Source organism: Chionomys nivalis, chromosome 4 (assembly GCF_950005125.1).
Source record: "Chionomys nivalis chromosome 4, mChiNiv1.1, whole genome shotgun sequence".
Lineage (NCBI taxonomy): Eukaryota > Metazoa > Chordata > Mammalia > Rodentia > Cricetidae > Chionomys > Chionomys nivalis.
Genome location: NC_080089.1, coordinates 119,143,951 through 119,158,056, shown reverse-complemented (window position 1 = coordinate 119,158,056; position 14,106 = coordinate 119,143,951). Strand labels below are relative to the sequence as shown.

The window sequence follows — 14,106 nt, the reverse complement described above, 5'->3', positions numbered from 1 at the left end:
AGTAACGGGGTACTGATGAGCCCTAAAGGGAGTCCTCATAGGCTCTCCTCGGCATGACAAAGCGACTGTCTTGGGCTCCCGGGCGCCTTCTCTGCTTCCCGCCCCCGGGGCTCCCCTCGCTCCGCCCCCACGCCCCGCTTCGTTCCGCAGGTCTCCAGTTCCCGCCCCTGCGCGTGGAGCCCCGCCCTCCCCAAGTCTCGGCACCCGGCGAGCCGGGGGCGGGGAGCGCGGAAGGCGGAGCCGAGCAGGGGAATCCTCTCCCGGTTCGCCACGGTCCCGCAGAGCCACCCAGCCGTCCAACTGCTCCTGCCCCGGGGGGCGGCGGAACCTCGACGGGCCGAGTCTGCGGAGGCCCCCGTGGCCCGTGAGTCGGTGTCGCCCCCAGCACGCTGGCAGCGACCCGCCTCGGCCCTCCAGGCCCCGCGGTTCCCTCGCCGGACAGTCGCCCGCGCGCCATGCAGCCGCCGCCCGCCCCGCGCGCGTAGGCGCCCGCCACAGGCCATGCTGCCCCTGCTCGCCGCGCTGCTGGCCGCCGCCTGCCCGCTGCCGCCGGCGCACGGCGGGGCCACGGGTGCGCCCGGCCTTTCCGGGACGCCCCCGAACGCCTCGACCAACGCATCCTTCACCGGCGAGCCTGCCGCCCCGCGCCTGCTGGCCTCGGCGGCACCCGCGCCCCCCGAGCGCGCGGGCCCAGAGGAGGCTCCGGCGGCGCCCTGCAACATCAGCGTGCAACGGCAGATGCTGAGCTCGCTGCTCGTGCGCTGGGGCCGCCCGCGGGGCTTGCAGTGCGACCTGCTGCTCTTCTCTACCAACGCGCACGGCCGCGCCTTCTTCGCCGCCGCCTTCCACCGTGTCGGGCCACCGCTGCTCATCGAGCATCTGGGGCTGGCGGCCGGCGGCGCGCAGCAGGACCTGCGCTTGTGCGTGGGCTGCGGCTGGGTGCGTGGCCGCCTGCGGGCCCCAGCCGGGGCTCCCACAGCGCTGCCTGCCTACCCCGCGGCTGAACCCGGGCCGCTGTGGCTGCAGGGTGAGCCTCGTCACTTCTGCTGCCTGGACTTCAGCCTGGAGGAGCTGCAGGGCGAACCAGGCTGGCGGCTGAACCGCAAGCCCATCGAGTCGACGCTGGTGGCCTGCTTCATGACCCTGGTCATCGTGGTGTGGAGCGTGGCCGCCCTCATCTGGCCGGTGCCCATCATTGCCGGCTTCCTGCCCAACGGCATGGAGCAGCGCCGGACCACCGCCGGCGCCCCCGCGGCCGCTCCCGCCGCCGTACCGGCAGGGACCACCACCGCTGCCGCCGCCGCCGCTGCTGCTGCAGCCGCCGCCGCCGCGGCCGTCACCTCGGGGGTAGCCCCCAAGTGACCCCCGCTGCCCTGCGTCCGCGCTGTGTCCGCGCTCACACGCGCCTTCCACGCGGGAGACGTGGCAGGTGCGCTTCATGCTGTCCTTAATGTCCGTCCTTTTCCTGGGAGGGGACCGCGGAGAGGCCCCAACCGAGGTGGTAAAACGAGGTTTGTGCTGCGCTTCTGGTTCGGAAAAGCAGGGGCAAGCTGTCAGACTGAAGGGTGGGAGCCAAGCGTGGCTCGAGGACACAAGGAAAATGGGCTCTTTCCCCTGCGTTACCCCCTCCCAGCACCCACGTACCCTTTATTCATGGCAGAAAGTGACCTGAACCTGTGTGTTTGTTTTATATATTTAATAACTGTTTTAAATGAAAGTTTTAGTAAAAAAAAATACAAAACAAAAAGATTCAACTGCTATCGCTGTAGTAACAGGAGCTCTTTGTATCTGAACATAGTTGTACTTGAAGCTTCTTGGTTTGTTTTCTTATTTATTTTAAAAAAGGGTGGGGGGAGGGCGAGGGAAGGATTTGACACGGATTTATTGTTATTGCTTTAAAAAAGGAACTTTATGAATCTTTTCCAAGTCGATCTATTCAGTGACATGGCCTGGTGGGCGTTTCTTCTTGTATTAATGTGATTTTCTGGCTTTTAATACAGACATTTTCCTCCAGAAATGTGTATGCTTCCTTTATTCGCTTTTTGTAAAGGGCCCCAAGGTGCAAACGAAACACGAAGAAATTCCCAGAAAGAAGAGGCGCCATCTGTCTCCCTGCCTGGGACAGGTGAAATCACTTTCAGAATGGTTCCAATGGGAATTTCCTCTCCGCTCTCTGGACCCCCGAAACGGACACACACCCTTCCTAGGTCGCAGAGGCTCACGGCGCTTAGCATAGTTTGTTTTTACTTGGTGCTCCAGGAAAATCAGGAGTTCTGTGAGCCAAGTCTCTTTCACAGAACCTCCTCAGTGGGTGTGGTGTATACGCAGTGTGTGTGTGTGTGTGTGTGTGTGTGCGCGCGCGCGCGCGCGCGCATTGTGTGGGGAAGTCAATGCCAAATGTCTTTTCCAGTCACTCTCCACTTATTTTTTTAATGCTGGTCTCTCACTGAACAGGAAACTGGCAGACTGATCTAGACTGACTGGCTAGCAAATCCCTGGGATCCTCCTGTCTCCATCTTCCCCAGTACTGAGACTGCATGTATGCAACACTAAGTCCAGCTTTTCATACGGACGCTGGGGCTCTGAACTGAGGTGCCTGAGTACCAGGCCCTCCACTAAACCATCTTCCTAGCCTTGGAAATGGCCGGCTGTAAGATGTGCAGATTGCATTTTGATAGCTTAACTTAAGCAGATGGCATGCTAGTATCAGCTCCTGAGATGTTTAGAGACTCGTGTTAAACTCTCTGGGGTTGACCAGTTGTCACACAAGGGTTTGTTTCTTCTCTCCTCGTTTCTGTGGTAGTTTCAGATTCTTTGCATTTTCAGCAGAGCCAAAGTCCTTAAGCAGCTTGATATAAAAGTAAATTTAAGAAGTTTTTAAGACAGATGGGCTATCTCACACCTGTAATCCCATCACTTGGGAGGCTGACACAGTTGAAGGCTAACCTGGGTTACATGATGAGACCCTGTGCAAAACAAAACAAACAAGCAAAAAAAAAATGCTTTCTCTTATTCCATTTCATCGCTGCTTTTGAGGTACTGAATTTGTTCAGGAGCTATATATAGCTCTCAACATGTGGTACCTGGGCCAACAATACCAGCATCACCTGGATACGGGCCCACTTAAGGCCTCAGAAGCAGGAATCCAGTAAATTGAAGCCCTAAAATTCCAAGTGTACATCAAATCTGTGATGTGCTGTGTGCTTGCAGAAGGGAATCTTCATTTGCATGACATCTCTGCCCTCTTGAGATCTCTATCAATTGAGTAAGATGCTTTCTTCTTAGAAATCAGAGAGGCTCGTCATAGCCTCATGGCTTCAGCTGCCCCTCTGACTCCCTGAGGTACAGGAATGTCTCTAGCAGAAGCCAGGCCCTGAGGGTAGAGGGGGATCCTCCTGTCTCCTGAGAATCTTTAAATATCACACAGCCAGGTAGGTTGGGAACTTCCCTCCTTCCCAGGATCTGGTAACTAGCAGAGAACAGCAATGACTACTCCTCTCTATCAGTTCTAACATCGTAGGACTTATAATTCCATGGGGCAGAGACGGAAAGGAAGCAAGGAGGCAACCAAGACAGATTTCAGGAACACAGAGCAAACAACTTGGGATAGGCGTCTCGAAGCAAGAGTGCGCTCCGTGTGTTCCCAGGGGAGCAAGGAAGCCTGCGTGCCAGCCACAGGACAGTGACAGAAGTGACAAATCGGTGGCCAGGGACCCATGGGCAGCCTATAGCCCAGGCCAAGTTCTTAACCAGACCAGCACACACACACACACAAACACACACGCCTAAAAATTAACATCTGGGGTTAGAGAAACGGCTCACCAGTGAAAGGACCCAGGCTCAGTACCCAGTACCCGTATGACAGCTCACAACCCTCAAACTCCAGTTCCAGGGGTTCTGACTGCAGGCACCAGGCATGCCCATCGTGTGTTGACATCTATGCAGCCCAAATACTCATTCACTATCAAATATAAATCTAAAATGAGAAAGAATGGAGAACTGTTAGTGGAAGAGAGAGAGAGAGAGAGAGAGAGAGAGAGAGAGAGAGAATTGATGGACAAGGCAGTTCTAGACAAAGAGGACAGAGCCTGCAAGCCCCTCTGTGTTTTGAGTAGAATCACCCACCGAGTAGAGGCGTCAGGTCTTGACAAATTTAGCATGGGTTCTCCTTCCAGTGGGATGTTTCTGTAGCTCCCAGACAGGAAAGGAGGTAACAGCACACTGTGGCCTATGGACATATGCACACGAAGCTTTCCAGTCTCCTGGGGGCAGCTTGGGTGGCCAGCAATATAGTTAGGTCCCCAGGATAAACCACTGCTGTGTCCAGAGGCCACTACATAGTTCTCTTTATTTACCAGCAGAGCCATGCAGGCCCCAGTTGGCAGCACTGGTCTCTCCAGATGAAGACAGCTATCAGGCTCCATGCTACTCTGCCTACTTCGGGAACCCCTCCAATGAGTGACCAGCCCCAGGCTCTCTTGGTCACGGATCCTCGAGACTGACTGCCCCCACAGCATTTCCATGGAGACTACCTAGAAACAACTTCCACTCCTTCCCTTCCACAGGCCCTTCTCAAGGGCCTCCCTGAGAAGCCTCCTGCATGTGAGCTCTGTCTTCAGCCTGCTTCTAAAATCCAGCCTCAGCTAGCACTTGGCTTATGACACGCAGGCCTCATCTACCCATGTCGTAATCAGGCATTCTTGGTTACTTCTCTCGTGGCTGTGACCAACACTTGACAAGAAGCAACCTGAGGTGGGGGGGTCTGTTTTGAGATTCTGAGGGGTACAGGGACAAGAAAACGGAGGTGGTGACAGATGCTAACAGCCCAGACCCCTCCAGGTCTACAGAACTAGTAAACTTTAGCTAGACTCTGCATGGATGCCTAGTGGAGCCTATTCTGTCCTGTCCTGACTCTCACTGCTGGATCCTCTGCTGCCTCCACTCTGTTCTCTCTAGGGCTCTGGTCTTCAGATGGGTCTTTCCTGAGGGGTGCCCGCTTCTCCCGTCAGTAGTTCTGGCATTTCCTTCAGTCTACGGAGAACAGTCTTCCGTCTGTGGGGGGCAGCCTTCCATCTGTGGGGGGCAGCCTTCCATCTGTGGGGGACAGCCTTTCGTCTGTGGGGGACAGCCTTCCGTCTGTGGAAGGTAGCCTTCCGTCTGTGGGGGGCAGCCTTCCTTTCATCTGTGGGGGGTAGCCTTCCGTCTGTGGGGAGGTAGCCTTCCGTCTGTGGGGGTAGCCTTCCATCTGTGGAAGGTAGCCTTCTGTCTGTGGGGGGCAGCCTTCTGTCTGTGGAGGGCAGCCTTCCTTCAGTCTGTGGAGGGTAGACTTCCGTCTGTGGAAGGTAGCCTTCTGTCTGGGGGGGGGGCAGCCTTCTGTCTGTGGAGGGCAGCCTTCTGTCTGTGGAGGGCAGCCTTCTGTCTGTGGGAGCAGCCTTCTGTCTGTGGGGGTAGCCTTCCGTCTGTGGGGGGCAGCCTTCTGTCTGTGGAGGGCAGCCTTCTGTCTGTGGAGGGCAGCCTTCCTTCCGTCTGTGTGGGGTAGCCTTCTGTCTGTGGGGAGGTAGCCTTCTGTCTGTGGGGGCAGCCTTCCGTCTGTGGGAGCAGCCTTCTGTCTGTGGGGGTAGCCTTCCGTCTGTGGGGGGCAGCCTTCTGTCTCTGGAGCAGAGCCTTTCATCTGTGGGGGGCAACCTTCCATCTGGGGGGTCAGCCTTCTGTCTATGGGGGCAGCCTTCTGCCTGTGGGGGCAGCCTTCTGTCTGGGGGGGCAGACTTCCGTCTGTGGAAAGTAGCTTTTTGTGTGCGAAGGTAGCAGAGGAATTTTTGTGATGAGTGCTGCATAAAGATATATTCTGGCCAGGCAGTGATGGCACACACCTTTAATCCCAGAACTTGGGAGGGAGAAGCAGGTGGATCCGAGTTTGATGGCAACCTGCTCTACATAGCAAGTTCCAGGGCTACCAGGGCTACACAGAGAAACCCTGTTTCAAAAAAAAAAAAAAAAAAAAAAGATTTTTTTTAAAATCAAGGCCTCCATTAGTTATTTCCCTTACCGCTCTGAGGAAAATACCTGGCAGAAGTGACTTACAATCATATTTATTTTATCTCACAACTTCAGGGAATTTCAATCCATTAGTGGTAGGGAAAGTCATGGCCACCAGTTCTGTGGTGGCTGCTCATGCTGTATCAGGCAGGATGCAGATATGGAAGGGAGCCATAACTGGGCTATATTTTCATAATTCCAGGGCCTACTTCTATCTGTCAGGTCCCACCTCCTAAAGGCACCATAACTCCCACCAAACAGCACCTCTGACTGGGGTCTAAGCATTCAAACAAACCCAGGTAAGTGAGTGGGGCCAGGCATTTTACATTCAGCCCAGACATTCTCTCAAGTAACTCAGGCTGGCCTGGAATTCGCTCTAGCGCCCAGGCTAACCTAGAACTGCTCCATCAGAGCTGAAATTACAAGCATGCATGATCAAACACACTTTTAAATGTTTTGCATCTGCCGTGAAGGTCGGGCATCAGCCTCACTAAGCGCTGAAACCTATGGAAAGCTGAAGACCCAGAGGAAATGGAGGGGAGAGAATGAACATCTTTCACACCCTTCATGTTTCATTGCCAGTCACATCAAGTCGAGTGGCTCCCCCTCCTCCTGCCAGACACTTGCTCTGTGAGCTTTCAGATGAGGCTATAGTGATATATCATTTGTATTTTAATAAAAAAAAAAAAAGCTTGCTTGAAGATCAGAGAGTAAAACATCCATGCTGGTCAGCCATATAGACCAGACAATGGTGGCACACACCTTTAAACCCAGTAGCCACACTAGTTAGCCAAGGAAGCCAGGCAGTGGTGGTGCACGCCTTTAATCCCAGCCCTAGAGAGGAATATAAAAAGGGAGGAGACAGCTCTCAGACACAGTCTCAGTCTGAGGCTTCAAGGAGGCAGGATCGCCATTTCAGTCTGAGGTAAGAGCCAATGGCTGACTGCTTTGCTTTTCTGATCTTCAGGTTGAACCCCAGTATCTGTCTCTAGGTTTTATTATTCATGCTACATGAGGCCGATAAGGAACAGAACACAACTCTAGAGAATGAATGGTGTGATTCATCTCCTTAAGCAATAACCACAGAAAAGCTTGTATTGTCTGAGTTTATCTGATTGCCATGGGTATGAAAATGAATTCTAAGACACAATACACAAGAGGGACATTGCATCCAAAGTCCTGCCTCTGCTCCTTCCGGCTGGGTAAAAGCTGTAGTCCTGAGACCCAGCTGTTGGAGTGGAGGCTACAGGCAAGACACTCAGAAGCTCTCCTACAGTGGGGGTGGGTTCAGGCCAGACTTGCGGATTACCAAATATTACCATGATGGGTCCAAGGTATTCACCACAATCCAAAAGTCATCTGTAATGGACCCTTGCTTAGCTTCAGTCAGCAGAAGGGGGGTGAAGGAAACAGGACCCTGCAGCCGTGTGAGTCGGAGCTGCCTCTCAGCTACTGTGGATCCAGCCTGAGCATGGATCGTGGCACATTGCATTGCAAATACAAAAGGTTGGCCTTTTGTATTCTCTGTGATCACACCTTCGCCACTGCAGGGTCCTCCCCAGAGAAGGGGGCACCTGAGGGCAGCTGGCAGCCTCGATGACAGGCACCTAGATGGACAGGGTGCTCACAGCACTCCCCGTGGCCTCATGTGACTCTTGCGTGCTGTTCCCATCAGGACTGGCTGGGAGCATGAGAAGCAATGCTCCACGGTACTCTGTTGACGCGTCATCCCCCATCCATCCGATTGTCAGCCTCAGGTGGTGAGCTTGCTCTTGTCCTACTGAGATTCAGCTGACCCTGCTATACCAGCTGTCCCCAGTGACGTCAGAAGGCCCGGTCATTTGCCTCCAGTAGAAACCTGGCTCTCCAATAGTGGCCTGATAAACGGAGCGCCACAGTTTTGGGGAGTTTGCCAAAGCCACCAGCATCCTGGTAATGAGATGAGACGGGCACCGGAACACCTGCTCTGCACCTGCCTTGCCATTCGTGAGTCAAGGGCAAAGCACTCCTTCAGTCTGCCCCACAAAAGGAGGGTTCCATCCATCTTGGGCTGGTGCCTACACTTCTCCGTACTCTTTCAGGAACGTGGACTCCGGGTGAAGTTCACGACCATGCTGTAAGGTGACCTGCTACCAAGAAGTGTAGAGCTTCTGCCTGTGGAATGGGAAGGCTCTGGAGAACAGAGTGGTGATGGTTTTGTGGCATCGTTAAAGTAATTAATGTCACCAAATTGTGAGACTATCTTTAAAAGCTAAGTAGAAGGGCTAGAGAGATGGCTTTCTAGAGGACTGAGTTTTGTTTCCCAGTAACCCTGTTGGGTTTGATGAACACCCAGTCTTAAGGTGGCTGTAAAAGGGACTGAGCACCCAAGGCCTGGGACAACACCGTTGCTGAGTTACCCTCCCTGTGTTCTCTCCCCTGCTCCCATCTCCCACCTCTCTTCCTAAGAGGGTTTCCCCTGGGATCCATTCTTTCATCTGAATTTCCGAGAATCTTCTTTCAGGACCCCAAACTCACACCATGCAGAAACTCATTTATTCCTCGTACAAGGGCGTAGAAATAAAAGCTTAGAGACCTTTAGCAATTTAATTAAGACTAGAGAACCCCAGAAAGCAGCGGTGGAACTCTGACATTTGGCAGCCCAGCCTTAGGAAAGATAGGAAATGTCACGCTCTTGGTAGTGGCTTTGCTGGAACCTCAGAAGCAGAAGTAACTAACTTCCACGCCCACTGAGAGGGGACAACCCGCAAAATCTACCAGGTTCTACCACCAGGTGGCGCCCTTCCAAGAGGGTCAGGCTGCTCTCACCCCAAATCTACTCTGGAGCAAATGGCTCTCTTGCTTGGTTCATGACACTGCTTGGAAGAGCCAGCCAAAGTGTGGGCCTTATGCTGTGTGCGGTTCTCCAGTTCCAGGGGTAGAGGGGACACCAGCCGTCTGTGCTGTTGACACTATGCTCACCTGCCTTTTCACGGCTTGCTACTCCGAAGCTTGACTGCCACTGCCGCTCAGGGCAGCAAGCTGAACATCACAGCTACATTCAATCCCTCACTGGAACTCAAGCACCCACTCCTGCCCAGGCTCATGACCCACAGGCAGAGTGGTTGCCCTGGCGACCCAATGACATAGGTGCAAGAGCCCCTGTGCAAGTCTCTAGTGAGGCCCCAGATATTCAAGAAGACAGGCCTGCAAGGAGGGTTCTCTGGTCACTTCCCAGCAGGAGACCCTTAAGAACTGGACCGCCTGTAACAGAGCATGCAAAACCCTCCGCACATACCTAGGAATTTATCCATTTCATTCATGTTTTCTAGTGTTTTGACATATATATTTTCAAAGTATTTCCTAATGATCCTTCAAATTTCAGTGATATCTGTTTTAATGTCCCCCTTTTCATCTATAATTTTATTTCTTTAGGAATTCTTTTTTTGGTCAGTTTGAGTAAGGACTTTTCACTCTTTTTTTAAAAAATATTTATTTATTTATTATGTATACAATATTCTGTCTGTGTGTATGCCTGCAGGCCAGAGAAGGCACCAGACCCCATTACAGATGGTTGTGAGCCACCATGTGGTTGCTGGGAATTGAACTCAGGACCTTTGGAAGAGCAGGCAATGCTCTTAACCTCTGAGCCATCTCTCCAGCCCCCGGACTTTTCACTCTTGTTGATCTTTTCAAAGAACCAACTCTTTGTTGACTGACTTTGGGTATTGTTCTTTAAGTCTCCATATTCTTCATTCATGCTTTTATCTTTATTACTTCTTTCTATCCACTTATTTGGTGTTTTGTCTAAGGCCATGAGATGCATCACTAAGCTATTTATTAGAGTATTTTGAGATTCTTTAATATGTGCTCATAGTTATAATCTTCCCTCTTAGAACTGCTTTTGGTGGATCCCAAGGTTCCAATAGGCTGTGTCTTCATTTTCTTTCAAGTATAGGCATTCTCAAATCTCCTCCTTCATTGTGTTCAAGCAACATGTACTTATATAGTTTCTGTAGTTTTCTCATTGTTGACTTGTATTTTTTATTCCATTATGATCTGATAAAATAAAACAAACTAAAAAACAAAAATTGGCATGAAATAGGAGGCAGATGCGTAAGGAGACGGGGACCAGCAGTAGGGGGAAATGAGAGAGGGGATGGGGGGCAAACACGATCAAAACACATTATAAACATGTGTGACCTGGCAAAGAACAAGTTAGAAGTGTTCTAGAAGGCATAGGGAACTATTTCAATAGTTTTAAGACTTGCTTTATTAGAATGTGCTCTATTTTACAGAAAGATCATGTGCGCTGCTTAGAGAAACTGGCTATTAGGCAGTTGTGGTCAGAATATTCTCTAAAAATCCATTTTATCTATAGCACAGTTTAACTCTGGAGTTTCTGCTGATTTGGAGAGGAGTGTCTTTGGATAATCTATCTACAGGAGAGAAAGAGTGGGTGCTGAGGTCACTGATAGAAAATAAAGTAGACAAAACCCCACACACTCGATAGTGAAGTAGTTCTTAGGGCGTCCTTTCCGGTATCAGACAGCTATTAAAATGATGGCACACGCCTTTAATCCCAGCACTCGGGAGGCAGAGGCAGGCGGATCTCTGTGAGTTCGAGACCAGCCTGGTCTACAGAGCTAGTTCCAGGACAGGCTCCAAAGCCACAGAGAAACCCTGTCTCGAAAAACCAAAAAATAAAATAAAATAAAATAAAATGATGGCATTGCATTTGTATTTCCTAGATTACAGCAGTTTCACACTAAATTCCTTGTGATGTACAGAGGTTCCAGTAAATTCCTGCAAGGCCTCCTCTACAGCCCATAGCAAACTAGAGAGAGAGCTTTATGGTCCTTCTTAGACAGGGACATCCTTCCTTGTCAGCATAGAGTACAGAAACAACAAACATCCATCAGCTCACAAGAGGACTCCTGGGACCACACGGGAGTTGAGGCCATAGAGTATGACAGAGAGCAGGGTGTATGGGAGCTGTATGATCCTTGGATTTAAAACAAACAAACAAACAAACAAACAAACAAACAGTTGGCAGAGGGAAGACTGGAAGCCCTCCTGACAAAGGCCAAATGTAACAGATGGAACATGCTGGGGAAAGCTGGCGCCAGGTGAGGGGTGAGGAAATTCACAAAAGTCACGGTCCTTTGGGCACATCACACTGATCTTTCGACTTCCCAACTCCGGCCCATTTCCCCCTCCTTGGAAGTGTGATATGATGCTTCTTAACACACAATATCTGGTTCTGCTACTAAAATTCATAAATAATAGCCCCGAGGAAAATGACTCACAGAATGCCCATGAAATGCTTTAAAGAGAAATGTGTCAGCATGACAGGTCAAAACAGTCATCAGAAAACTGCAGGGCTGAGGATGTGTGTCAGGGATGGTGGAAGTTGCCTAATGTGTCCGAGGCCCTGAGTTCCCTTCCCAGCATGAACTACAGAAAGGAAAATTTAGGTGTGTGGTGCAGATCTGTTATCCCAGTCCCTGGGTGGTAGATACTGGAGAATCAGGAGTTCAAAGCCAGTTTCAGTTAACACAGGAGTGCAAGGCCAGCTGCGACCTTGTCTCAAAGAAAAAAAAAAAGTAACAGAGACATAGAAAAGGGCAGTGTGTGTATGTGGGGGGTGGGTAGAAAAAGGAGAAAAGACAAGGAAAGAGATTTTCCCTCTCCCTAAATCAGAGCAGTGTCTCCTTCGACTAGCAAAGTGTGAATCTAGCCAACTGCACACAAAGTGAAGAGTATCCAGAACAAGTGTCACTTGGGGCAAAAGACAAGGACTTTAAAAACACCATCAGATCATAACTGAACAGCAAACGCTCATCCAAACAGTTCCTGGGTCATTGCTCACCTCAGTAGCCACAGTCAGCAAAGTCCTCTGGCTCAGCCTCAGAGAGAAATGAAGTCCTGACTAAGAACAAGAGGATGGAGACCTGGACCTACTCTGGGGACATTTGCCGGTGTTTCTGCCTAGGGACTGCTCAGTTTGGAAACCACTATTATAGCGTCGGGATTCTCAGACATTTAAGGAACATGAGATATTTAGGGAGCACAGGAAAATGTATTAGAGATTAGTAATTGTTTAGGGAGGTCTAATGATCACATTCAGTGTGTAAACAAGCGAAGGAGATCTGCCAGCTTCTTATATTTTCCATTTATTGGCCGTGAGTACTGTTGTATTTACAATTGTTGGTTATTAAAAGATGAAGTAACATGAAGTGGTGGGTGGCTAATCCTCTCCACAAAGTGCTTTAAATATTAAATAATCTTGTCATCAAACAAGATCTATGATGTAAAATTATAACATCAGAAAGGAAGAGAGAAGAAATAGTAAAAAAAGACTAGAGGGAAATAAAACAAGAATTTTTGTTTGTATAGCCCTGGCTGTCCTGGAACTCTCTATGTAGATCAGGATGGCCTCAAACTCACAGAGATCTGCTTGCCTCTGCGTCTGTCATGCTGGGATTAAAGGCGTGGGCCACTACACCAAGTTAACAAGAATATTAATAGTAGTTATGGCTGGCCAGATGTCACACACGATCATTTTACGCTCTCCTTCATGGTATTCCCTCCACCCTACATTTCCTAAAATTAAATCATGTTATGTTGTAAGTTATTACAGCGATCATGGGTACCCATGAGGGTCAAGCTTTCTCAGATGAACCAACGTGGCTGTTGGTAGGTTCAAACGCCTCATGAGCTCCGTTTCCATGGCAGTCAACAAAATGTTGACCTGGTCGTTACTCTTCTTCATCCCAAGATGGCAGCCTGACGCAGGGAAGAGTGTCTTGGCCGTGGGTAGCAGTGTCAGGCTCTCACTGAGGCCACAGGTCCTCACGGCTGGCGTGGGAAAGCCATCTGAACACTATCTTGCAGCTGCCGTGGTCATATCCTGGTGAGCTCACCAGCCAGCACCCTGCAGGTGGTGGGGTCTCCAGTAGCATCCAGATATTTCTCCATATCTCATGCAATATCGCACGCAACCCTGTACATTACTAACCAGCGGTGTTGCGTCAGCTCTACCATGCTTCTTACGGCACTGGGCACAGCAGACACAATGTGACCCAAACATCTCTGAAAGAGTTGAAGACCCCGGGGGAAGAGGGCTACCAGCCTGGGCTTCTTGGGTGTGTCTCTCTTCCCTCGCCCCTGGGATGTTGATTTTGATGGACAGACAGGAAAACACAGCTGTTACATGCATCCCTGACCTGCCTCCTCTTTCCCATTTCCAATCTCAGAATCTGCTCTCCTTCCTGTGGGGTAGAAACTTCTGTCACATCTTCTATTTCCCCTTTCTGCAGTGATTCATTAGTGGTGATTCAATTTCTCCGAGCTTTGATTTTTGATATGCAAAAGCCCCAGCCTTGGGGTTTTAAGTATAAGCTCTCTTTGGAAAGTCTGACCCTTGAGACTGTTGTCTTTCTGTTAGGTATTTTGTTTGTTTGTTTTTGTTTGTTTTTTGAGACAGGATTTCTCTGTGTCACAGCCCTAGTTGTCCTGAATCTCATCTGTAGACCAGGATAGCCTCGAACTCACAGAGATCCATCTGCCTCTGCCTCCCAAGTGCTGGGATTAAAGGTGTGAGCCACCACTGCCCAGCTTTTGCTAAAAAATTTTAAGTTGACTTCAAAACACAAAACAAGCAACATCTTTGATTAACACTACCTCCCTGACAGAGGCTTACCTTTGCTTCTTGTCCTGGCTTTTTGGCACAAAGACCACAAAGAAGAAAAAGGATGAACTGTAGAGAAAGAAATGTTTGTCAGATGATATTGAAAGTGTATCCTGTTGTTTTATTAAATAGATATAAATATAAATTTAACAAGAAGCACAGATTTGTTTTTGCCAAATTAGCAAGTTTTAAAATCCTAGTACCTAGTACCTGACCCCACACTGGTAAGCAGATGCATTCATGAAAAGCAGTGTGGAATGTGATTCAGCAGTGCACCCCACAAGCTCCTCCAAAAGAAGACAACTGAGTTAGGATGTGCACTTCTGGGAATTGGGCCCCTGCACCCTTCACTGTAAGGGCCAATGGGCACTTGGAAAAGGTTGTTCTGGACCACGTCT

The 14,106-nt window shown here is 50.2% G+C and overlaps 1 protein-coding gene across 1 annotated transcript; it reads left to right on the top strand.

Annotated features, from left to right (window-relative positions):
• The first annotated feature begins 250 nt into the window (after window positions 1-250).
• On the top strand, window positions 251-2,003 carry Tmem158 (transmembrane protein 158). The gene has a single exon (XM_057767960.1). It carries the CDS (start codon window positions 502-504, stop codon window positions 1,360-1,362), a length of 861 nt encoding a protein of 286 aa, XP_057623943.1. The 5' UTR covers window positions 251-501; the 3' UTR covers window positions 1,363-2,003.
• Window positions 2,004-14,106: the final 12,103 nt, after the last annotated feature.